Raw genomic sequence first — 23,636 nt, forward strand, 5'->3', positions numbered from 1 at the left:
ACCACTGTGACCTGTACGCTCTTGTTGGCTGGTCCTCACTACATATTCGTCGCCAAACCCACTGGCTCCAGGCCATCTATAAATCACTGCTAGGCAAATCCCCGCCTTATTTTAGCTCATTGGTCACCATAGCAACACCCACCCGTAGTATGCGCTCCAGCAGGTATATCTCACTGGTCATCCCCAAAGCCAACACCTCCTTTGGCCGCCATTCCTTCCAGTTCTCTGCTGCCAATGACTGGAACAAATTGCAAAAATCTCTGAAGCTGGAGACTCTTATCTCCCTCACTAACTTTAAGCATCAGTTGTCAGAGCACCTTACCGATCACTGCACCTGTACACAGCCCATCTGAAATTAGCCCACCCAACTACCTCATCCCTATATTGTTATTTATTTTGCTCATTTGCACCCCAGTATCTCTATTTGCACATCATCTCTTGCACATCTATCATTCCAGTGTTAATACTATTTGTAATTATTTTGCACTATAGCCTATTTATTGCCTTACCTCCATAACTTGCTACATTTGCACACACTGTATATATATTTTCTGTTGTATTTTTGACTTTATGTTTTGTTTTACCCCATATGTAACTCTGTGTTGTTGTTTATATCGCACTGCTTTGCTTTATCTTGGCCAGGTCGCAGTTGTAAATGAGAACTTGTTCTCAACTGGCTTACCTGGTTAAATAAAGGTGAAATATATAAAAATCAAAAATGGCTTTGTTGCTATGGTAACTAGTGACGGTCATGTAACGTCAACCTGTGAATGCTAGAAAACGGACATTTCCTTTGTTCTAAAGCACTTCATTTCTAACAGCAGAGGTCACTGTAGCTCCAGGTTAACATGTATATGTTAATGAGGTTATTTTGAATAAAGCTTTGGATTTGAAAGACGCGTGGGTGTTTGTTATTAGTTCGTCGTTTGTTGTTGTCAGAGCAAGCGTAGAAAAGAAGTAGCCTTACGTCGCCAGATATTGTTTTGATACCCAGGCATCTAACGTTAGCTTAATTTTTGTATAATTATTGTCGTTACGGGTATCGAATAATCCCTGGATACAATGGCAGAAAGCGACTGGGACACCGTTACTGTCTTGAGGAAGAAGGGTCCGACTGCTGCGCAGGCCAAATCTAAGCAGGTAGCTAGCTGCTAGCTAGAGCAGCTAGCATTAGCCACTTAGCATGTGAACCTGAGAAACAACTCGTGATATATTGTAAAGAAATATGCGGTTTAATCCAACCACTGAGCCCATGTAGGCTGCACACTGTCACTGGCAGGGAAGCTTGCTAATAAATCCCGGGGATTTGATTGAGACCTCGCCTCTCCCTGGCGTTTCCTGCTCGGTAAAACGGTCGACGTGGACAGAAATAGCGACTATGTGGGTTGGCGTCTAATCATTTGACTGACGTCGATGAATTTGACTTTTATCAAACATTTTCAGCGTTTTCGTAGCCTGTGTTTGGATTCTGTGTTGGATCAGCCCCCCTGGCCTGGTCTACTCGTCAGCTATACAATTTAGCTAAATATATCCCTGTGTTATGGAACGATGTAGAGTAAATTTGAATAATGTGGCATGTTTTGTCTAGGCTATCACAGCTGCACAGAGACGTGGAGAAGACCTCGAGACTACTAAGAAATGTGAGCCTTATTCTATATAGCAATAAATGCAAGGTGCAATCCACCAACTCCCCTACTGGGACGTCTGGGACATGATGGATTTATTTATATATTAAATTATGTTATGGCATGTTTATACTAACCATGCCAATTAATGTCTCCACAGGGTCTGCAGGGCAGAACAAGCAGCACCTGATGACCAAGAACACAGCCAAGCTGGACCGTGAGACGGAGGAGCTGCAGCACCAGCGGGTCTCCCTGGAGGTGGGCAAGGTCATCCAGCAGGGCCGCCAGAACAAGGGCCTCACCCAGAAAGACCTGGCCACTGTGAGTAATGCTGCCGCAAACCCATATGACTCATTAAGACATTGGTGCATTTCTGTGGCTTCCTCGTCTCCTCTGCACCTGCACTCATCTGAACACAGGGTAGGTGAAAATGATGTCCAATACTTTCACATAAGTACATGAGGATGCGAGGAGAGAAGGACGCTTTCGAGAGGCCTCCAATGTATGCATGTATGTTTGCTCCCGAGTGGCGCAGCGGTCTAAGGCACTGCATCTCAGTGCTAGAGGCGTCATTACAGACCCTGGTTAGATTCCAGGCTGTATCACAATCCGTCCGTGATTGGGAGTCCCATAGGGCGGCGCACAATTTGGCCCAGCGTCGTCCGGGTTTGGCCGGGGTAGGCCGCCATTGTAAATAAGAATTTGTTCTTAACTGACTTGCCTAGTTAAATAAATAAATGTATAGCATAAAAGAGATGGCCTCAGTGATGATTGACATTTTAACAGTTTGACTTTCGCATTCAGAAAGTATTCAGACCCCTTCCCTTTTTCACATTTTGTTACATTACAGCCTTATTCTAAAATGGATTAAATATTTTTTTCCCCTGATCAATCTACACACAATACCCCATACTGACACAGTGAAAGCAGGTTTTGAGAAATGTTTGCAAATTTATTAAAAGTAAAAAACGGGTACCTTATTTACATAAGTATTCAAACCCTTTGCAATGAGACTTGAAATTGAGCTCAGGTGCATCCTGTTTCCGTTGATCATCCTTGAGATGTCTCTACAACTTGATTGGAGTCCACTTGTGGTAAATTCAATTGATTCGATATGATTTGGAAAGGCACACACCTGTCTATAGAAGGTCCCACAGTTGACAGTGCATGTCAGAGCAAAAACCAAGCCATGAGGTCGAAGGAATTGTCTGTAGAGCTCCGAGACAGGATTGTGTCGAGGCACAGGTCTGGGGAAGGGTACCACTTTTTTTTTTGCAGCATTGAAGGTCCCCAAAAACACATTGGCCTTCATCATGCTTAAATGGAAGAAGTAAGGAACCACCAAAACTCTTCCTAGAGCTGGCAAACTGAGTAATCGGGGGAGAGGGGCCTTGGTCAGGGAGGTGACCAAGAACCCGATGGTCACTCTGACAGAGCTCTGGAGTTCCTCTGTGGAGATGGGAGAACCTTCCAGAAGGATGACCATCTCTGTAGCACTCTACCAATCAGGCCTTTATGGTAGAGTGGCCAGACAGAAGCCACTCTTCAGTAAAAGGCACATGACAGCCTGCTTGGAGTTTGCCAAAAGGCACCTAAAGAACTCTCAGACCATGAGAACAAGGTTCTCTGGTCTGATGAAGCCAAGGTTGAACTCTTTGGAAAAGGAAACCTGGCACCATCCCTACGGCGAAGCAAGGTGGTGGTGGCAGCAGCATGCTGTGGGGATATTTTTCAGCGGCAGGGACTGGGAGACTTGTCAGGATCGAGGGAAAGATAAACGAAGCAAAGTACAGAGATCCTGTACGCTCCAGAGCACTCAGGACTTCAGACTGGGGCGAAGGTTCACCTTCCAACAGGACAATGACCCTAAGCACACAGCCGCAGGAGTCTCTGAATGTCCTTGAGTGTCCCAGCCAGAGCCCAGACTTGAACCCGATCGAACGTCTCTGAAGAGACCTGAAAATTGCTGTGCAGCGACGCTCCCCATCCAACCTGACAGAGCTTGAGAGGATCTGCAGAGAAGAATGGGAGAAACTCCCCAAATACAGGTGCGCCAAGCTTGTAGCGTCCTACCGAAGAAGACTTGAGGCTGTAATCGCTGCCAAAGGTGCTTCAACAAAGCACTGAGTAAAGGGTCTGAATACTTATGTAAATGTGATATTTTGTTTTTTATACATTTGCAAAAATGTCTAAACCTGTTTTTGCTTTGTCATTATGGGGTATTGTGTGTAGATTGAGGGGGGGGGCAACAATTTGAATCAATTTGAGAATAAGGCTGTAACAAAATGTGGAAAAAGTCAATTGGTCTGAATACTTTCCGAATGCACTGTAGGTCTAAATAGCATCACATTTTCAGGCCACAGATTTTTACTGACATCTCTTTGGCTTTCACTTTCAGAAAATCAATGAGAAGCCTCAGGTCATTGCAGATTATGAGTGTGGGAAAGCAATTCCCAACAATCAGGTCATGGGCAAGATTGAGAGAGCAATCGGTGAGTGGAATCTGGGACAGACTGTCACACTGACATTTTTCATAATCAACCCCAATGTTTAATCAGGTCTGAGTAGTAGGCCACCTTATTAATCTAGACTTGACCATTGGTCTTTTTTTTTGTGTCTGACATCACAACTTTTTGTTCTCAGGTTTGAAACTGCGCGGGAAAGATATTGGACTGCCCCTGGAGGCAAAACCCAAGAAGAAATGAGGACAAAGCCTCGAAATCAGCCCCCCTTACCCATGTCCCCCATCTCTATCCCCACCTTCCTACTCCCGCAATGACTCTGCCTCCCTCACCCTTCCAACCACCCCTCTCTCTTCTCCACCCCCCTCCTCTACCTGGGCTGATCTCCACCTGTCCTGCTACAGGACCTGGTGATCCACCACGTTACAAGTTGCATATACTGACAAATCATCACAGAAGACTTATAAACAATGCAAACATTTCAAACCAAAAGTGCTGTGAAATGTATACTTTTTTTTTTTTGTTCGCTACTGCTTTGGCATGAACTTATTTTTAGATGGTTGAAACAGACAAGGTGAATTTTACCATGGCAATGTGCATTGATTTGACTTTTTCTCGGAGCATGTTCTTTATCCATTTCGTAAGTGCTTGATTGCGGCCTTTTCACACATTGTATATTGGGTCATTACAATATGAACATGTCCTCCTGCTGTAGCTTGGTTTTGATCTTCAAATAAAGTTTGACAGTTTACTTTTGTGTCATCTGGTGGTTATTTTGAAGAAAACAACACATTCTATCTTTAGTTTTACATTAGAGAAGGCCTTGAAGTAAGATATTCTGGTGTGCTAGATTGTTACTAGCAGTAATAAAACCAGTCTGACACTTTGGCCCTGTACTCTCAGGTTGTACAATTGATGTACAACTCATTTGATACAACAAATATTTTTGAGTTTGTCTGCACAAAAGCGCTATGCCAAGTAAAGGGAAGTGAAACTATTTATGTGGGTGAGTTATGAGTAGGGCCATGAGTTGTTTTGTGGGTTAGAGGCTAAATGTAGCCCGCTCACTTGACCCAGTTCCTGATCAATTATTTTTCTACTTCCAGCCCATTGACAAACAAGCAAAACCATTGTAAAATATGAATGACATTTGTCAAAACTATTAAAGTGCACAGAATTGGAAAGATATGTTAATTCTCATCCAATGTTGAAGGTGCTCAATACTTGTTCAATACTGCTCCTTGAGGGTGCTGTTCCAAGATATGCGTTGACATGTTTTCTTAAGGCATAGCCTACAATTGGTTTTGGCCTAGGGCTCAATTACATCAGATCAGCTTTAGCCAACATGCATAGCGGTTGTTTTGGAGGTGGAACTGCATTAGAGCTGTCACAAGTGGCTCCCCACATTATACCTAAAGCGGACATTGCCATTGGCTGCACAGAGTCGCATTAACAGAAATCGCATGCAGCCTTGTTTACAAGTTTGAACACTGGAACATGATGTAATCTACACCTTGATTAGGATGATCTTTCATGATTTTTCCATTTGAGTGTAATTATTTCTATATAGCCTACACTTTCTCGTTCTGAACTTCTAAGGCGGGTGTGGCTTCATGACAATGATTGCAAGAGCAGCTGCTCACCGATTTGACGGTTTTAACTCAGTTCCACCTAGACACCGCCAAAACATCCACTATGCTGGTGTCTGCTATGGCTGGTTAAACTGAAGCGTTACAGATTCGGTGTAAAGGTAATTTCCAATTAAGCCGACATAAGCAGTTTACCGTGAGCTTACCAGTCTCTGCTAAAGCGGGAACATTGCCTTTAAATTTCAATCACGCTGTAAAGCTGAACTTCCGCGATGCAGATTGAATAGAGCCCTTAAAGTGGCAATCAGCAGAAGAAACAATAACAAAGCGACCTCAACTGTTGGGTACCACAGTTGAATTAAGCTCATGAGGCATTTATAAGTTATATTCTTTAAGAATCAATGGGTACATATCATTAATTTATTAGTCCAAAAATTGATGTAGCAACTGCTGATTGCCCCTTTAATCTAGACCTTAATTAGTTTAATTTCACATTGTTAGATTTTATGTTGTGCCTAAAGAAAGGACAATATCGATATTGTATCGTGCTCTGTGACCTGGTAACTGAGCCTACTTTGGCTTAGGTTGCTTATAATGCCACAGTCCTTGATTTGTTTTTTAGCCAAACGGCAGCCCTGCCAGTGCCACTCTATAATGCAGAGGGATGGGGTCCTAGACAGTAGGCCCCTAAAACTCAACTCTGGACAATTTTTTCATTGTTCCGCTGTAATCAGGGACTGATTTAGACTGGGACATCAGGTGGGTGCAATTAATTATCAGGTAGAACAGAAATCCAGCAGGCTCTGGACCTCGTAGGGTAAGAGTTAGTGGAGGCTGGTGGAGAAGTGCTCAATACTTGTTCAATACTGCTCCTTGAGGGTGCTGTTCCAAGATATGCGTTGACATGTTTTCTTAAGGCATAGCCTACAATTGGTTTTGGCCTAGGGCTCAATTACATCAGATCAGCTTTAGCCAACATCTTCATAGCGGTTGTTTTGGAGGTGGAACTGCATTAGAGCTGTCAAATCCACAAGTGTCTCCCCACATTATATCTGGTGGGTGCAATTAATTATCAGGTAGAACAGAAAACCACTATATATTCGTCGCCAATCCCACTGGCTCCAGGTCATCTATAAATCTCTGCTAGGCAAATCCCTGCCTCATTTTAGCTCATTGGTCACCATAGCAACACCCACCCGTAGTATGCGCTCCAGCAGGTATATCGCACTGGTCATCCCCAAAGCCAACACCTCCTTTGGCCGCCATTCCTTCCAGTTCTCTGCTGCTAATGAGTGGAACGAACTGCAAAAATGTCTGATCTGGAGACTCTTATCTCCCTCACTAACTTTAAGCATCAGTTGTCAGAGCAGCTTACCGATCACTGCACCTGTACACAGCCCACCCAACTACCTCATCCCCATATTATTATTTATTTTGCTCATTTGCACCCCAGTATCTCTATTTGCACATCATCTTCTGCACATCTATCACTCCAGTGTTAATAATACATTGTAATTATTTTTCACTATGGCTTATTTATTTATTGCCTTACCTCCATAACTTACTACATTTGCACACACTGTATATAGATTTTCTATTGTGTTATTGACTGTATGTTTTGTTTATCCCATGTGTAACTCTGTGTTGTTGTTGTTTTTATCACACTGCTTTGCTTTATCTTGGCCAGGTCGCAGTTGTAAATGAGAACTTGTTCTCAAATGGCCTACCTGGTTAAATAAAGGTTAAATAAAAAATAATAATAATAAGGCTCTGGACCTCATAGGGTAAGAGTCAGTGGAGGCTGCTGGGAGGAGCTATAAGAGGACGGGCTCATTGTAATAAATGGAACGGCGTAAACGTGGTTTCCGTATGTTTGATAGCGTTCCGTTGATTCCATTCCAGCCATTACAATGAGCCCGCCCTCCTATAACTCCTCCCACCATTCTCCACTGGTAAGAGTTGAATACCTGTCTAACAGTGTTACTTCGTCCCTCTCCTCGGCCCAACCTGGGTTTGAACCAGGGACCCTCTACACACACCCTCAAAGTATCTTTACCTATCGCTCCACAAAAGCTGCAGTCCTTGCAGAGCAAGGGCAACAACTACTCCAAGGTCTTAGAGCGAGTGACTTCACCGATTGAAATGTTACTACCGCGCACCGCTAACTAGCTAGCAATTTCACACCGTTTACACCTACGTAGGCTATAGATAGCAAAAGTAATGGCGTTTTTCTGTAGGCACCAACTCCGCCATGGTTCGTTGGACAAAGCTTATGTGAAAATTGAGTTTTTGTAGGGTTTTTGGATAAACGCCGAAAATAAGGTCTGTGGTAAACACAGGCTTAGGAGATCTTATATATTTTGTTCTATGAGAACCTTCATCAGCTAGTGTCACTTTTTGTGAATTTATGAGCATTTATGTAATAAAAAAAAGCACATAAAGGCTTCATAATTCATAAAGGTCATCTTAACTGACTGATAGTATCTAATAGAACAAAACGTATAAGATATCCTAAGCCTGTGTTAACCTTAGACCTTATTTTCGGAATTTATCCCCAAACACTATTCTTTCAACATTAATTTTCCCCATAGGAATGGCTGAATGAACCAGAGGTAACTAATTTCCGGTTTTTAGGACTACAAACTGGCAAGCTATTTTCCCATGAGGCATTTATAAGCCGTTGTAAGCGGTATATGCCTATGCCATCGTATGGTAGGCCATTGAACAGCGGTAAATATTGCTCATTGTACTAACCAAAATGTCTACTTTTATTATGCTTGATTTATTATTTACTAAGAAACGTATTTCCCAAATTCCCCAAGCTACTTGAGAGAGAAACCTGGATGAGATGTTTCACTGACCACAAATTGTCACTCAATCAATTGAAGGGCTGAATGTAGAACAAGAAGTAGTTAACCATTTCAAGCTGAAATTCAACAAATAAACCTTTTATTTTGATGTTCAATATATATTTAAAATATTTATTAGATAGAGGGAGGCTGACCTGACACCCTTGATTTACACACAAAATATTTGATTATTTCAACACATTGGAGTGGGGGACGAGGGGTCCATATACAAACACTAAACCCAATAGAATACAACGAACAGCAGTAGCAAAAACTGGATTCTAAAGCTCCGTACAATGGTAGATTGCCCTCTGTAAACCCAACTGAGCCCTGCGAATCACATGTCCAGTCCACATAACATAACATGCCATTTAGCAGACACTTTTATCCAAAGCGACTTAGTCATGTGTGCATACATTTTTACGTATGGGTGGTCCCGGGGATCAAACCCACTACCCTGGCGTTACAAGCGCCATGCTCTACCAATTGAGCTACAGAGGACCACACATCAAGTCAACTTCTACAGAGGGATCATAGGTCAACCAATAGCTTCCACTGAAGAGATGGGTGCTGGTGCCACAACAGACAAAAAACACAAATTCCCTGGAAGTGACAGCATCAATGCGATACCTCACCAGTCATCATTGAAAGGATGCATGTCCACTAGTTGACAGCTGACTGATGATCTCTTCAGTGAAGTATCAGGGAACCTCGTAGAAGTCAACATTTCTGGCCATATATAATTCCCAATATATATTTATTTGCATACCAGTATACAGTTTGTTTTATAGGAACTCTAGGTTCAGTCTGAAATTGCCCTTAACTCACACATTTTCATGTGCCAAAAATGCATTTAATCTCATTTGAGAAAGATTTCACTAACACCTGTAGCTGAGCCCTTATTCACTCAGATGGAAACAACTGCTTCCATACAACGTTGTATGGCTGGATAGTGTACTGTACGTACTCTCCCTCATTAGCTGTCCATGCAATAGTACAGTATAGCTCTACAGTGTGTTCCTGGTAGAACTTGACAGTATCCTGCATAGTGCATCCAAGTCCTCTCTCTCAGGTTCTCCTCCCTTGGTTCTGCTTTCGGTTGCCCACTCCGTTCCCGTCACTGTATGACACACAGCTCAGTACTGTCCTGATTACGTGGATCTCCGGTCCTGTCTAGGTGTTCCTCAATGTGGCGTGTGTCATAGACTCCCTCTGGGCCCCTCTCCTGCACCTCCTCTGGGGGCAGCAGACTCTGTCTCAGCTCCATCAGCAGGTCCCGTCCCTCGCTGGACGGCAGGTTGCCCAGGTAGTACAGAGGGGCCAGCTCCACCAACCTACACAGGAAACAGTAAGAGGCCAAGGTTACCAAAGTAGGTTATCAAAGTAATGCACTTAAATGCCTAGTTTACCTCAATGTAATGACATTGAGATTGCTATATCATATTGACCTGGTTCCAGAGAAGTTTAATGCTTCTTGTTATGCGATCTGATCACTAAAGACAACCTGGTACGCACCACTATCTTCTGACAGATAGTACAGTTTACTGTTTATCAAAGGACTAGTATTCCAAAAGGAAGTAAAGACACCACTGTGGATGGCCCAAAGAAGTTCAGGGTTACTGTGTACATTACACACTTACTATCTACATGGATTTGCTCAACAACAAAAGTTCACGAAACATTTTGGGGTTACTCACATGTGGGGGTGCACCTCGGAGGCAGTGCGGATGCAGTTGTCGTGGGAGATGGTGAATTCGTGGTAGAGCACCCAGGAGGGGGGGTTGAGACGCGGCCGGCGACACAGGTAGGAGGAGAAGGGGTGGAGGTGAGCCACGTGACGGTGAGTCAACAGGAGGTAGTTACCTGAGCCATCCACATCATGAGCCACCTGAGAAAGAGAGGAGGGGGGGAAGGGAGAAGAGGAAATCCAATGAGATAGAGAGAAACAAATACAGAAAGAACAGGAGAGACCGAGAGAAAGAGAGGGGGAAGAGGAAGGGGCAAAAGACAGAGAGAGAGGAGAATGTGAACATTTAGAAAGACAGTAAGGGAAAGACAAAAAGAGGAGGAAGAAATAGGGGGAGGATAGAGAGAAGGGTTAGGGTCTATATATTTCCCAGGCAAATGTTAGACACAAACAAACTAAATTACATCTTAAATGGAGAAGTGGACTGATGAGTCCTTTTACCTTGAGGAAGAACCCTGAGATGAGCGCACGCTTGATATTAGTGCAGTTATCTTGGCAACCAAAGGATGGAGGCGAGACGGGCAACTCTATTCGCTGCATCACCTCCAGCAGCTCCGCCCTGATCACCACAGCCAATCGTAATGCGGCGGGGTTCAGGAAGTTGGTAGTACACCAGGCATCATCCTCATTGTCTAAAATATGAATCAGAGAAACACACATTCAATATTCAAGGAGTAGAGGTTGTGTGAAATGCATGTCTGTTTCATGCCTATATGTGTATATCTATGAGTGTGGGTGTGGTATATAGTCTCACGCTGTATATAGGCATTGTAGATGTTGATGAGGGTGAGGTGGTCTCCCTCGTTGTGCAACACAGGGCGTCTGTGAGTGGCTGCTGCCTCCTCTCTCTGGGGTGTGGGGGTCACAAAGCAGGGGGGAGCTGGGAACACACGCAGGTGGATAATTTCAATGAATGACTGTTCAAAAACTTAAGTCTAAGTTATAGAAACAAAACAAAGCACTATTCTGTAATGCATGTAAAAAAGGGTTATTAAAGGCTCATTTTACAGCCAGTAATACTGGAACATGTTCCGGGATTCTTCAGACAGCATTGAGGAGTACACCACATCAGTCACTGGCTTCATCAATAAGTGCATCGATGATGTCGTCCCCACAGTGACCGTACGTACATACCCCAACCAGAAGCCATGGATTACAGGAAACATCCGCACTGAGCTAAAAGGTAGAGCTGCCGCTTTCAAGGAACGGGACTCTAACCCGGACGCTTATAAGAAATCCCGCTATGCCCTCTGACGAACCATCAAACAGGCAAAGAGTCAATACAGGACTAAGATTGAATCGTACTACACTGGCTCTGACACTCGTCGGATGTGGCAGGGCTTGAAAACTATTACAGACTACAAAGGGAAGCGCAGCCGTGAGCTGCCCAGTGACACAAGCCTACCAGACGAGCTAAACCACTTCTATGCTCGCTTCGAGGCAAGCAACACTGAAGCATGCATGAGAGCACCAGCTGTTCCGGATGACTATGTGATCACGCTCTCCGTAGCCGATGTGAGTAAGACTTTTAAGCAGGTCAACATTCACAAGGCCGCAGGGCCAGACGGATTACCAGGACGTGTACTCCGAGCATGTGCTGACCAACTGGCAAGTGTCTTCACTGACATTTTCAACATGTCCCTGACTGAGTCTGTAATACCAACATGTTTCAAGCAGACCACCATAGTCCCCGTGCCCAAGGACTCTAAGATAACCTGCCTAAATGACTACCGACCCGTAGCACTGACGTCTGTAGCCATGAAGTGCTTTGAAAGGCTGGTCATGGCTCACATCAACAGCATTATCCCAGAAACCCTAGACCCACTCCAATTTGCATACCGCCCCAACAGATCCACAGATGATGCAATCTCTATTGCACTCCACACTGCCCTTTCCCACCTGGACAAGAGGAACACCTACGTGCGAATGCTATTCATTGACTACAGCTCAGCATTCAACACCATAGTGCCCTCTAAGCTCATCACTAAGCTAAGGATCCTGGGACTAAACACCTCCCTCTGCAACTGGATCCTGGACTTCCTGACGGGCCACCCCCAGGTGGTAAGGGTAGGTAACAACACATCTGCCACACTGATCCTCAACACGGGGGCCCCTCAGGGGTGCGTGCTCAGTCCCCTCCTGTACTCTCTGTTCACCCATGACTGCATGGCCAGGCACGACTCCAACACCATCATTAAGTTTGCCGACGACACAACAGTGGTAGGCCTGATCAGAGACCTGGCCGTGTGGTGCCAGGACAACAACCTCTCCCTCAATGTGACCAAGACAAAGGAGATGATTGTGGACTACAGGAAAAAAAAGAGGACTGAGCACGCCCCCATTCTCATCGACGGGGCTGTAGTGGAACAGGTTGAGAGCTTCAAGTTCCTTGGTGTCCACATCACCAACGAACTATCATGGTCCAAACACACCAAGACAGTCGTGAAGAGGGCACGACAAAGCCTATTCCCCCTCAGGAGACTGAAAAGATTTGGCATGGGTCCTCAGATCCTCAAAAAATTCTACAGCTGCACCATCGAGAGCATCCTGACTGGTTGCATCACCGCCTGGTATGGCAACTGCTTGGCCTCCGACCGCAAGGCACTACAGAGGGTAGTGCGTACGGCCCAGTACATCACTGGGGCCAAGCTTCCTGCCATCCAGGACCTCTATACCAGGCGGTGTCAGAGGAAGGCCCTCAAAATTGTCAAAGACTCCAGCCACCCTAGTCATAGACTGTTCTCTCTGCTACCGCACGGCAAGCGGTACCGGAGTGCCAAGTCTAGGTCCAAAAGACTTCTCAACAGCTTCTACCCCCAAGCCATAAGACTCCTGAACAGCTAATCATGGCTACCCGGACTATTTGCACTGCCCCCCCACCCCATCCTTTTTACGCTGCTGCTACTCTGTTAATTATTTATGCATAGTCACTTTAACTCTACCCACATGTACATATTACCTCAACTAGCCGGTGCCCCAGCACATTGACTCTGCAACGGTAACCCCCCTGTATATATAGCCTCCCTACTGTTATTTTATTTTACTTCTGCTCTTTTTTTTCTCAACACTTTTTTTGTTGTTGTTTTATTTTTACTTTTTTTGTTAAAAATAAATGCACTGTTGGTTAAGGGCTGTAAGTAAGAATGTCACTGTACTGTCTGCACCTGTTGTATTCGGCGCATGTGACCAATAAAATTTGATTTGATTTGATTTGATTAATAAGCCCCTTGGCCAGTGTATGTGTGTGCTGTGTGTACCTGTGAGCATGGCAGCGATGGTGAGCAGCTCGTTGACACAGTCGAACTCGCAGGCAGCGATGAGGGCCTTGGCCAGCGGGGGCTCCAGGGGCAGCTCTGACATAATGATGCCCACCTCAGATAGGTTCCCATCATCATCCAGCGCTGCCAGATAGTCCAGGTCCTCTAGAGCCTGCATCAGAGCCTCAGGAGCTGTGGGAGGGCGAGGGAGGGAGAGAGGAGGAGGAGAGAATAAAAAGAGAGAGTGAATAAAACGGAGAGGGATGGATTGAAGAAGGTGAGGGATATGGAAAGATCTTATATTTTGTCTGATATCACAAAATAGAAGGCACCTAGTAAAAACATGAATGCAACATGAATCCCATGAATGCAAGGCAGACCTGAGTTCAAATAGCTTTTTAAAATATCTCAATTACTTTTAAATACATTCAAAGTAAGTATTCAGATATATTTTATTTGAAAAGATAAGCAGTTGAATATTTTAATGTATTTGGAAATACACTTGGAAAGTATTTGAAAATACTAAAATACACTGACTCAAATGCATTTAACCCAGGTATTAGAAAATAGTATTTGAAATAAGCATTTGAAAACAATTTCAAATACAATTTGGTAGACTATTTGGCTTTTACAAATAACCATTCAAATACTGAAATAAAAGTACTTGTTTTTGTGCAGTGTAATTGAAAATAGTCCAAAGTATTTTAAATACCAAATACTCAAATACACATGTATTTGAACCCAGGTCTGGTGCAAGGTGTACTTTATTATTTCAAAGGAAACAACATGGCCGAACTAGCTAGATGGCCCTCCTTACCAGGCCTGTCCAGGAACTTGCACTGGCCCATGTCAGCGATGTCCAGCCTCTTGAGCAGTAGCACCAGGTGGCTGAGGTTCTCCTCCACCACCCCCGGGCTGCGGGTCTCCGCCATGCCCTCCTCATACAGAGCCTGGGGGTACAGACGGAAACACAGACCTGGAGGGACAGGAGAGAGGGTTCAGAAGAATACACAGAGAGAGGAGAGTTGGCCTGTAATAGCTATGTTACACCACAGTGCACTAAGTCTAATAATCACAACAGTCCATGATGATTTCTTACAACAGATTTGATTGACCTTAACCTACCTGGTAAGTCACTGTTTACCCTCTGCGTCCGCATGTCTGCCTGCTGCCGGCTGATTGGACGCAGGACCTGGGAGTCCGCTCTAATTTGAGGGTTGTAAACCTATGAGACGGAGACAGGAAGAGTGGGAGGTTATGCATGGCTCTGGGACTGGGTGCACCTCAATAGTCTATTGAGGTTATGCAGCATTGTGGCTATTGCCACATTTGACAATTGAGATGTGCCCACTGTGTAGGATAGTGCAACACATACTCCTCCTCCCTCCCATCTCTAATAAATGAGTACTCACTGTCTTGAGTTGCATGCCTGTGTCTATGACATAACGGACTCCAGATAGAGAGAAGGAGGCCTCCCCTAGGGTGTCTGTGAGGATGACCCTGCGCCTCGCTCCCGTCCCCACCCCTATCCCTGGCCCTTCCAGTCCTTCAGACCCCTTGGATCCCTCCGTGTCCCCAGAAAGCCCCTCTGGCTCGGCTTCATAGACACGCTGGGTTGCCCCTCCGAGGCCTGCGTGGAGGTGCAGAACTCTGAGGGTCCCCAGCTGAGGGCTCAGGGCCACAGACTCCTTCTCCAGCAGAGAGCCACACTCGTCTATCTCCTGAGAGAGAGGGAGGAGAGAGAAGAAAGGTTTGGGGATACCTATTGTTCTATCCTGGGCACTTTGTCGATCTCTTGAGAAATGTTATGTCCTGGCATTCTAAAAGTCGTCCAGCCATAAAAAAGTGAACAAGTGGACAAGTAGAGAGAGTAATTTCAATTAAATGAGAACATGCTATTTATGCTACCTACATGCAGTGAAATGTAGTGTGTACGGTACACATTGTTCCAAATGCATCCACTCTTTCCTCTCTCCACTCTGCCCCTCTAAGGCTATCAGTTTCTCCCTCCTTCTGGCAGCTGAGAGGAAGTGGCTATGCTAACCAGTTAAAGGGATTGCACATAGGGCACAGAGGGCATTTAAAGGGGAAGAGTGGAAGCAACTCCTTCTCATCTTTGCCCTTACCCCACCCACTGCCTCCTTGCCCTGCTAAAGTCTCCATATTTTGTAATGGCTTCTTCTACTTAAACTAGCTAGACCAATGGGTTTTCATTGTTTTAAAAAGTACAAAATAATCTATTTGAGCGTATTGGGACATAGCCTCTGTCCCTGTGCCCGTTCTCCTTCTCCTTTCTCATGTATCTCCCCCACTCGCTCCCTCCCTCTTTGTTTCCCTCTCCCTAAACGCATAGTTTAGGTTGATCTGAATTGAGACTAGGCATCACCAGACAGTGCTTCTCTATGTCCTTGTTTACTCTGTTTACAGTGGCTCTTCTACTGAGCCTTAACCAGATCCATTCTCCTGGCTAGCTAGCTCTGTGTTTTGCAGCCTTGGCATCAACTACTGTACGGTACTAAAGTCCAGGTCTGCCTCAGGATTTGAAACCATATCCAGGAATTAGGCGAGGAGCTAGGGTGTGGTGATGTTGACATAGTGGGAGTGTGTGTGTAAGAGATGTGGATGTGAAAATGATGGGGCTCTGTGCTCTCTCTCTCTGCGCGCGAGCGTGTGTGTGTTCTGGATGCGTTAAACAGGACACCTGACACACCCTGATGCCATTCAGCAGTCTAAGGTTACAGTGTCCCTGTTTCTCTGTCCCCAGGGTGAGAGGCAACAACAGACAAGGAAGATGGCATTTACAAAACACAGCACAACAAAGCATTAAGAAATAACACAGTTCAATAGGGATTTACATGTAGAAGGAAGTCTAGCAGAAACTGACAAGAAGAGGTGGGATACAAAGGAAGGTCATTTAGCAGACACTTACATTTAACTCGTGGCCCGTGCGGGGAAATCATTCCACAACTCTGCTGTTGCACGCACCCGATTTATCCTAACTAACCCGACCCAACGTAACCCACTGAGCCTTCTGAACCATTTCTCCGTTCCAGCAGTAGGACTACTGGGCATCTACTGTCTAATGATCTGATGCGGCTAAAAACAGCCCCAGTAGTTGATGAGATTAGCTGTATATATTTAGTATACTGTGTGTGTGTGTGTGCATCTACCTGGGCACTGGGGAGAAAGACCATGACATCCCCCTCCTCTCCCCTGCGGTGGAGATCCAACACCATGTAACACGCCGCTGCCGCCGACTCCCTCCCTCCAGGATCCCTGTACACCGTTTCCACGACAACCGGTGGTCTCCTCCTTGTCTCTGTCTCGGGTGTATCTCTGGCGGGCCGGTCCTCATCCGCGACAGGCTCATCCAGCGTTAGAAGCGGAACTCCCTCACCCAGGAAGGTGGCGAGGCTGGGGGCGAGGGAGGGGTCGGTGAGGAGGACCACGCGGAGGTCGTCGGGGCGCTGGCAGCACACATCCAGCAGCAAGCCCAGGAGGACGTCGGAGGGCACAGTGCGCTCCTGCACCTCATCCACCACCAGCACCCCATACTGACGCAGCAGGGGGTCCGACATCATCTCCCCCAGGAGCAGAGAGTCACTGACGAACCTGAGAGAGGGAGAGAGGAGAGAGAGGGTGAGAGAGGGATCAGGGAGAGAAATGCACTGTTATAAACCTCAGGGGGAGAGAAAGAGAGAGAAGGAAACAAGGACTACAATATTATATTCCAGGTCGGGGGGAGCAGAAAGGAGGGTGGATAAACGTGCTAGAAGATGAGTAAGAAACGTGCCGTCAGATTGGGTGATGTGTGTGTACCCAAGCTTGTACCTTTGTGCTATGTGTGTGTACATACACATGCGCCAATGTTCATGCACACCTGTGTGTCTACATCTCTCCTCACCTAAGTAGTGTATCGGGGGTACAGCCATTGTCGTGGGGGACCCAGTAGCCCACCTCCAGGCCCAGACTCAGGTCCATCTCATCAGCCACCCTGAGGGCCAGACTCCCTGCAGCCACAGCGTAGGGCTGGGAACAGCACACCAAGCCCTGAGAGAACTCATGGGACAGGGCATACTCCACACACCACTGGGGCACCTGGGAGAGAGAGGGTGAGGGAGAGAGAAAGAGGGAGACTGATATGCACACAAAGTGAGTGTGTATAGCGTGATAGTGATAGTTGCTTGAGTTTGTACAGTGGTCTGTCTTTCTGTCTGTCTTCAGTGTCTGAATATTGTGTACGTTTGGAGGGTCCCTAGCCATGTGTGTGTACTCTATATCTACCTGTATGTTTGGCATGTTTCCCCACCTTCTTTGCTCTCTCTGGGCACTTCATCACCAGTGCTAATGTGTGTGCCTATACCGGCGTGCATGTTTGTACGTACTTTGCATGCCTCTTACCTGTGTGCTCTTGCCCGTGCCACTGGGGGCACTGACCACCACCATGCTGTGTGTTTCCAGGTGCTCCAGCAGGCGGTACTTGAGGCTCCACATGGGAAGCGTTTTCCTCTCCTCCAGCAGAGAGTAGTAGCGTGACGAGAAGGGCAAGCCATCGTATGGGTTCACCTCCAGGTCCCCCAGGCCCCCCTCCTCCCCCCTCTCATCCTCTAGGTCCCCGGAGAGTAGAGAGGACATGGAGAGAGAGTCCAGGGCGGAGGAGGGGCGGAGGGTGGGGGGAGACGTTGTCAAGGGGGTGACCGCGGAGGGTGACGACATCATCACAGGGTGGGTTGGGAAGAGGTTAGGGGGATGGGGAAAGGGGAAAGGGGATGGTAACAGAGTGACTGTAGATTACCTGGGAAGAGGATCAGAGAAGAGATGCTGTTGTGTTGAAAGTTATCGAGCAGATTTTTGAGTTCACCCAACTTAGTTGACCCCTTTTGCTGCTTGAGGCTAGGGACCTGGTTTTAAACTTGAGTCATCAAAGGAAATGTAATCTATATCATATGTTATTTCAAAAATATGATGTATGATTCTGAGAGAGAAAGTTTGATGTAGTGTAAGAAGCCTCAAACCTTTCACAGGGGTAAGGGCAATGTCAACCTTGACTAGCTACGTATTCTGTAACAGTTGTGCTATACAGAGTGCATAGTTGCTAGTGTAGTCAGTGCCTTCAGGAAGTCAGACAGCTTCAGTGAGACACCACAGAGAAGCTGTAGCTCTGTACAGCAGCTGTGGGCCTGTGCTATTCCATTCACTCCTGGAATGTCTGCATTTGCCCAGTAGGCATGAAGCAATACACACAAGAGCATTCTCACACACACACACAACACAGACAGACAGACAGACAGACAGACAGACAGACAGACAGACAGACAGACAGACAGACAGACACAGACTTGCACTTACTGACACAGACACATGTAATCACTCATGGTTAACACCCACTTCTCTTTGTTAAAACGATCAGTGACACTGATATGCAAACATTACAAACCGAGTCAATGCATAAAATTAGTCAGCTTGGGTAGATTTTGTAATGGGTACACCTCAATTGATAGGTCAACAAACAGAAGTGGCAAATGAGTTGGCCTAGATACACTATATATATACAAAAGTATGTGGACACCCCTTCAAATTAGTGGATTCGGCTATTTCAGCCACACCCGTTGTTGACACACACACCCATGCAATCTCCATAGACAAACATTGCTCAGTGACTTTCAATGTGGCACCATCATAACCTTTACAACAAGTCAGTTTGTCAAATTTCTGCCCTGCTAAAGCTGCCCCAGTCAACTGTAAGTGCTGTTATTGTGAAGTGGAAACGTCTAGGAGCAGTGTTGTGTTCGAGACCATCTAAAGCGAGACTGATTCAAGACCAACACTGGAGGGGGGGTGAGACCGAGTCAAGACCAAGACCTAGAGGGAGACGGGGGTCCGAGACAGAGTCACATTAGCGCACGTTAGCTCAACCGTCCCATATATACGGGACACCGATCCCGTAGAGGTTAATAAGTTGTATACCTCCACTACACTACTTTGATACGCAACAGTAGGGATTAAGAAGTGAGTATACGCAATGCCCACTGAAAAACAAAGTGGGTATATGGCGTATACCTGCGTATAGCCTCCACTACACCACTGGCCCTTTGTGTTTTACAAAAAGTGCACTTTCCGCTGGTATTACAGTTGCTGTCCTTTCAGCATCACGAGCCTGTCACACACTGAAGGTCCAATAGGCTCGACACTGCACAAACATGTCTATAACAGATATAAATACTATTACAATTCCCCCCTGTCTCCCCTTACCAATAGTGAGTGCGCAGGTTTCCAACAATTTCCCCCACTCTTCCCTACCAGCGAGCGAGTCAAGTAAATACGGACAAAGTTTGCGGATATTTTTCAACGAAAGTAAAGGACAGTAATATTACGAGTAAAGTAGGAATCCCAGGTTTCAATAGGCGATAAAATATTAATGTTTCAAGAAAGGAGTGTATATATTTGGCCTGATGAAGCGGTTTTATGAGCTGACTGAATTCAAGCTGATAATTATACGTTTTTTACGCCGCTGGTCTCGGCGTAAAAGAGTCCTCACTGTCCGAGACCGAGACAAGACCGAGTAAAAGACACAGAGACAAGACAGACACACTCAATATGTGGTCTCGAGACCGGACTCGAGACCAAGACCGGTCTCAAGTACTACAACACTGTCTAGGAGCAACAACGGCTCAGCCGCGACGTGGTAGGCCACACAAGCTCGCAGAACGGGACCGCTGAATGATGAAATCGTCTGTCCTCGGTTACAACACTCCCCAGCTACAATAAATGCGGCGTCAGGATATGTGGTTTCCAGTTTGCACAAAGTCCAGTGTAGTTCCTTGAGGGCCGTCGTAGTATCGGCTTGAGGGGGAATATACACGGCTGTGACTAACTGAAGAGAATTCTCTTTGGAGGTAATACGGTCGGCATTTGATTTTGAGGTATTCTAGGTCGCGTGAACAAAAGGACTTGAGTTCCTGTACATTATCACAATCACACCATGAGTAGTTAATCATGAAAGATAAACCTACTCCTTTCTTCTTCCCGGAGATGTCTTTATTCCTGTATGCGCAATGTACTAAGAACCCAGCTGGCTGTATGGATGGGGACAGTATATCCGGAGAGAGCCATGATTCCGTGAAACAGAGTATGTCCTCGCCCTGAGCTTGTCTACTTTATTGTCCAGGGACTGAACATTAGCGAGTAATATACTCGGAAGCAGTGGATGGTGTGCAAGCCTCCTGAGTCGGACTAGAAGTCCACTCCGAATACCTCTTCTCCCCCGGCGGCATTTTGGAGAAGCCTCTGGGATAAGTTAAATTGCATTGGGGGCTACGAACAAAGGATCCAAATCGGGAAAGTCGTATTTCTGGTCAGAATGCTGGTGAGTTACCGCCCCTCTGATATCCAAAAGTTATTTCCGGCTGTATGTAATAACACAAAAAAAGATTCTGGGCTAATAATGTAAGAAATAACAAACAAAAAAAGATATAATACAGCTAAGTTGCTTAGGAGCTAGAAGCAGAGCTGCCATGTCTATCGGCGCCAGCTTCACCATCTGGCAGTCCAACGGACTAATCTGGGTTTGGCAGATGCCAGGAGAATGCTACCTGCCCCAATGCATAGTGCCAACTGTAAAGTTTGGTGGAGGGGGAATAATGGTCTGGGGCTGTTATTCATGGTTCGGGCTAGGCCCCTTAGTTCCAGTGAAGGGAAATCTTAATGCTACAGCATACAATGACATTCTAGGCGATTCTGTGCTTCCAACTTTGTGGCAATAATTTGGGGAAGGCCCTTTCCTGTTTCAGCATGACAATGTCCCTGTGCACAAAGCGAGGTCCATACAGAAATGGTTTGTCGAGATCGGTGTGGAAGAACTTGACTGGCCTGCACAGAGCCCTGACCTCAACCACATCGAACACCTTTGGGATGAACTGGAATGCCGACTGCGAGCCAGGCCTAATAGCCCAACATCAGTTCCCAACCTCACTAATCCTCTGGTGGCTGAATGGAAGCAAGTCCCCGCAGCAATGTTCCAACATCTAGTGGAAAGCCTTCCCAGAAGAGTGGAGGCTATTATAGCAGCGAAGGGGGGGGATCAACTCCATATTAATGCCCATGATTTTGGAATGAGATGCTGGACGAGCAGGTGTCCACATACACTACATGACCAAAGGTATCTTCTGATCCATGGTGACCTGCAACTCGCCTGCTTGACACTTGCCTATGTTTAATGAGCACACTGACATAGGCCTGCATACAAAAACAAAGCATACACAGGGCTAATATGGGCTATGGGGAAAACATTAAAGCTCATCTCATGGGGGGATTGGTGATGTTCAACATCATGTGTGAATCACGTGGGAGGGGTCTAACGTCAGCTTGGGGCTTACAGTAGACAATAAGAAAGCGCATTGGATGCATGACATCACATGTTGTAACCATGTTATAACGTTAGCAAACAATGACTAGTCCTATTTTTTTTAAATCTATTATTTACTATCATGTAAACAAAATCATTGTAATATTGGTATGTAGCCGATTTGGCATTATGTTAAAATGCATCACAACTGTATGGCCATGACAATAGATAAGACTGTTCTTTATACTGCTTTTGGTAATGAGAAACTACGGATGACGACACCAGTACAAGTCATCCCACAATAACTCCCCCTGCCTTCGCTCTCTTCTTTCCTTATATGCATCCTTTCCTGCCCACCTCGACTCCAGTAGGCCTATATCGACCAGCCAGGAACTACTTGTCAGCTGACAGTCACACACGCACGATAGGAGGGAAATATAATGAAGACAACTGGGAGACGAAAACAACCACAGAACCCCGTAGACAAATATCATTGACATCTTACCTCCGACACATTTCTCTGTAGTCTCCTAAAATCCCAACCAAGGCTCGGGATATCCAGCAAAACAATATAACCCGCTGCGCTGTCAGTGAAGCGTTCTACTGCTCACTGTTGTTGCACACAAACTCGTTTGACATTTCTTGGAAGAGACAATATGCGGATACAATGTTTCATTTTTTGCCACTATTCACAGATTCTCTCTTCGGTTCTTCTCGGCCTCTAGTTTCTCCGTAACTGTTGACATTAATTAATAAAATAGAGCTCTATCGATTCGCTTGCCTGGCTACGCAAACTCCTTGCTCCGGCCAAACGCTTCGCCACGCCCACGGACGTTAGTTTCTGAGGTATGTAGTGAACATAGAGCCACATAGTTTCTAAACCCAGAGGCGCAATATCGCAAGACTTCCGGGAACGCTTGAGAAACAGACCAAACAGGCCGGGGTTTGAGAAGTCAATGAGAGAAGTGAAAAGGTATTCCTTAGTTGTGAATTTTCTCATAATCTAAAAGGCACAACCTAAATTCGAGTAAATGTCTTAAGTATTTGAGCTTGTTATTACTCCAACCTCGTGAGAGTGACAAACTGAGACGTTTTCATTTCCGACAAAAACAACTTTATATCGAAGGAATGCCTTTGATTTGACGGCTTGCACATGCGTAGTTTGGCGCGAGACGACCGTTAGACCCGATGACGTGTTTATAAGCAAGAGCTTAGCTAGCCAACGTCGCCATGACATCGCCTACAAGTGTGATCGGGGATTTCTATTGGAGAAGCAGTTTTAGCCTATCTTCATACTGTACTGTCTTTGATCGAGCAGTGGAAAAATTCAGTGGTAGTTTCTTTTGCGTTGGGAACAACAGTTGTTGACAACTGTAGCATTGTAGCTAAACGTAACCTTAACCTCAGTCTGTCTCCTAACATTTTAGTCATTTTAGCAGACGCTCTTATCCAGAGCGACTTACAGTTAGTGAGTGCATACATTTTCATACATAACATGACACGTTAATTCACCTAGCGGTTAAGAGCGTTGGGCCAGTAACTGAAAGCTTGCTGGTTCGAATCCCCAAGCCGAAGGTGGAAAATTCTACCGTTCTGCCCTTGAGCAAGGCAGTTAACCCCGAACAACTGCTCCCGGGCGCCGATGACATGGACGTCGATTAAGGCAGCCCCCGCACCTCTATGATTGAGGGTTTGGGTTAAATGCGGAAGACACATTTTGGTTGAATGCATTCAGTTGTGCAACTGCCACGTTAGTTATCCTA

At 45.7% G+C, this 23,636-nt stretch overlaps 2 protein-coding genes across 2 annotated transcripts; one reads left to right on the forward strand and one right to left on the reverse strand.

Moving 5' to 3' along the window:
• Positions 1-834: 834 nt before the first annotated feature.
• On the forward strand, positions 835-4,838 carry LOC121541173 (endothelial differentiation-related factor 1 homolog). The gene is made up of 5 exons (XM_041850153.2): positions 835-1,140; positions 1,589-1,640; positions 1,786-1,946; positions 4,024-4,117; positions 4,269-4,838. Exons 1-5 carry the CDS (start codon positions 1,063-1,065, stop codon positions 4,328-4,330), a joined length of 447 nt encoding a protein of 148 aa, XP_041706087.1. The 5' UTR covers positions 835-1,062; the 3' UTR covers positions 4,331-4,838.
• A 4,119-nt stretch (positions 4,839-8,957) lies between these two features.
• On the reverse strand, positions 8,958-22,720 carry LOC121541700 (ATP-dependent RNA helicase DQX1). Its single transcript, XM_041850949.1, has 12 exons — positions 22,379-22,720; positions 17,931-18,324; positions 17,434-17,627; positions 16,700-17,141; positions 14,942-15,250; positions 14,655-14,754; positions 14,347-14,505; positions 13,530-13,721; positions 11,027-11,152; positions 10,714-10,904; positions 10,223-10,413; positions 8,958-9,859 (listed from the first exon to the last, which is right to left on the reverse strand). The coding sequence occupies exons 2-12, from the start codon at positions 18,246-18,248 to the stop codon at positions 9,643-9,645; spliced, it is 2,439 nt and encodes an 812-aa protein (XP_041706883.1). The 5' UTR covers positions 18,249-18,324; positions 22,379-22,720; the 3' UTR covers positions 8,958-9,642.
• Between the last annotated feature and the right edge of the window lie 916 nt (positions 22,721-23,636).

Source organism: Coregonus clupeaformis, chromosome 27 (assembly GCF_020615455.1).
Source record: "Coregonus clupeaformis isolate EN_2021a chromosome 27, ASM2061545v1, whole genome shotgun sequence".
Classification (NCBI taxonomy): domain Eukaryota; kingdom Metazoa; phylum Chordata; class Actinopteri; order Salmoniformes; family Salmonidae; genus Coregonus; species Coregonus clupeaformis.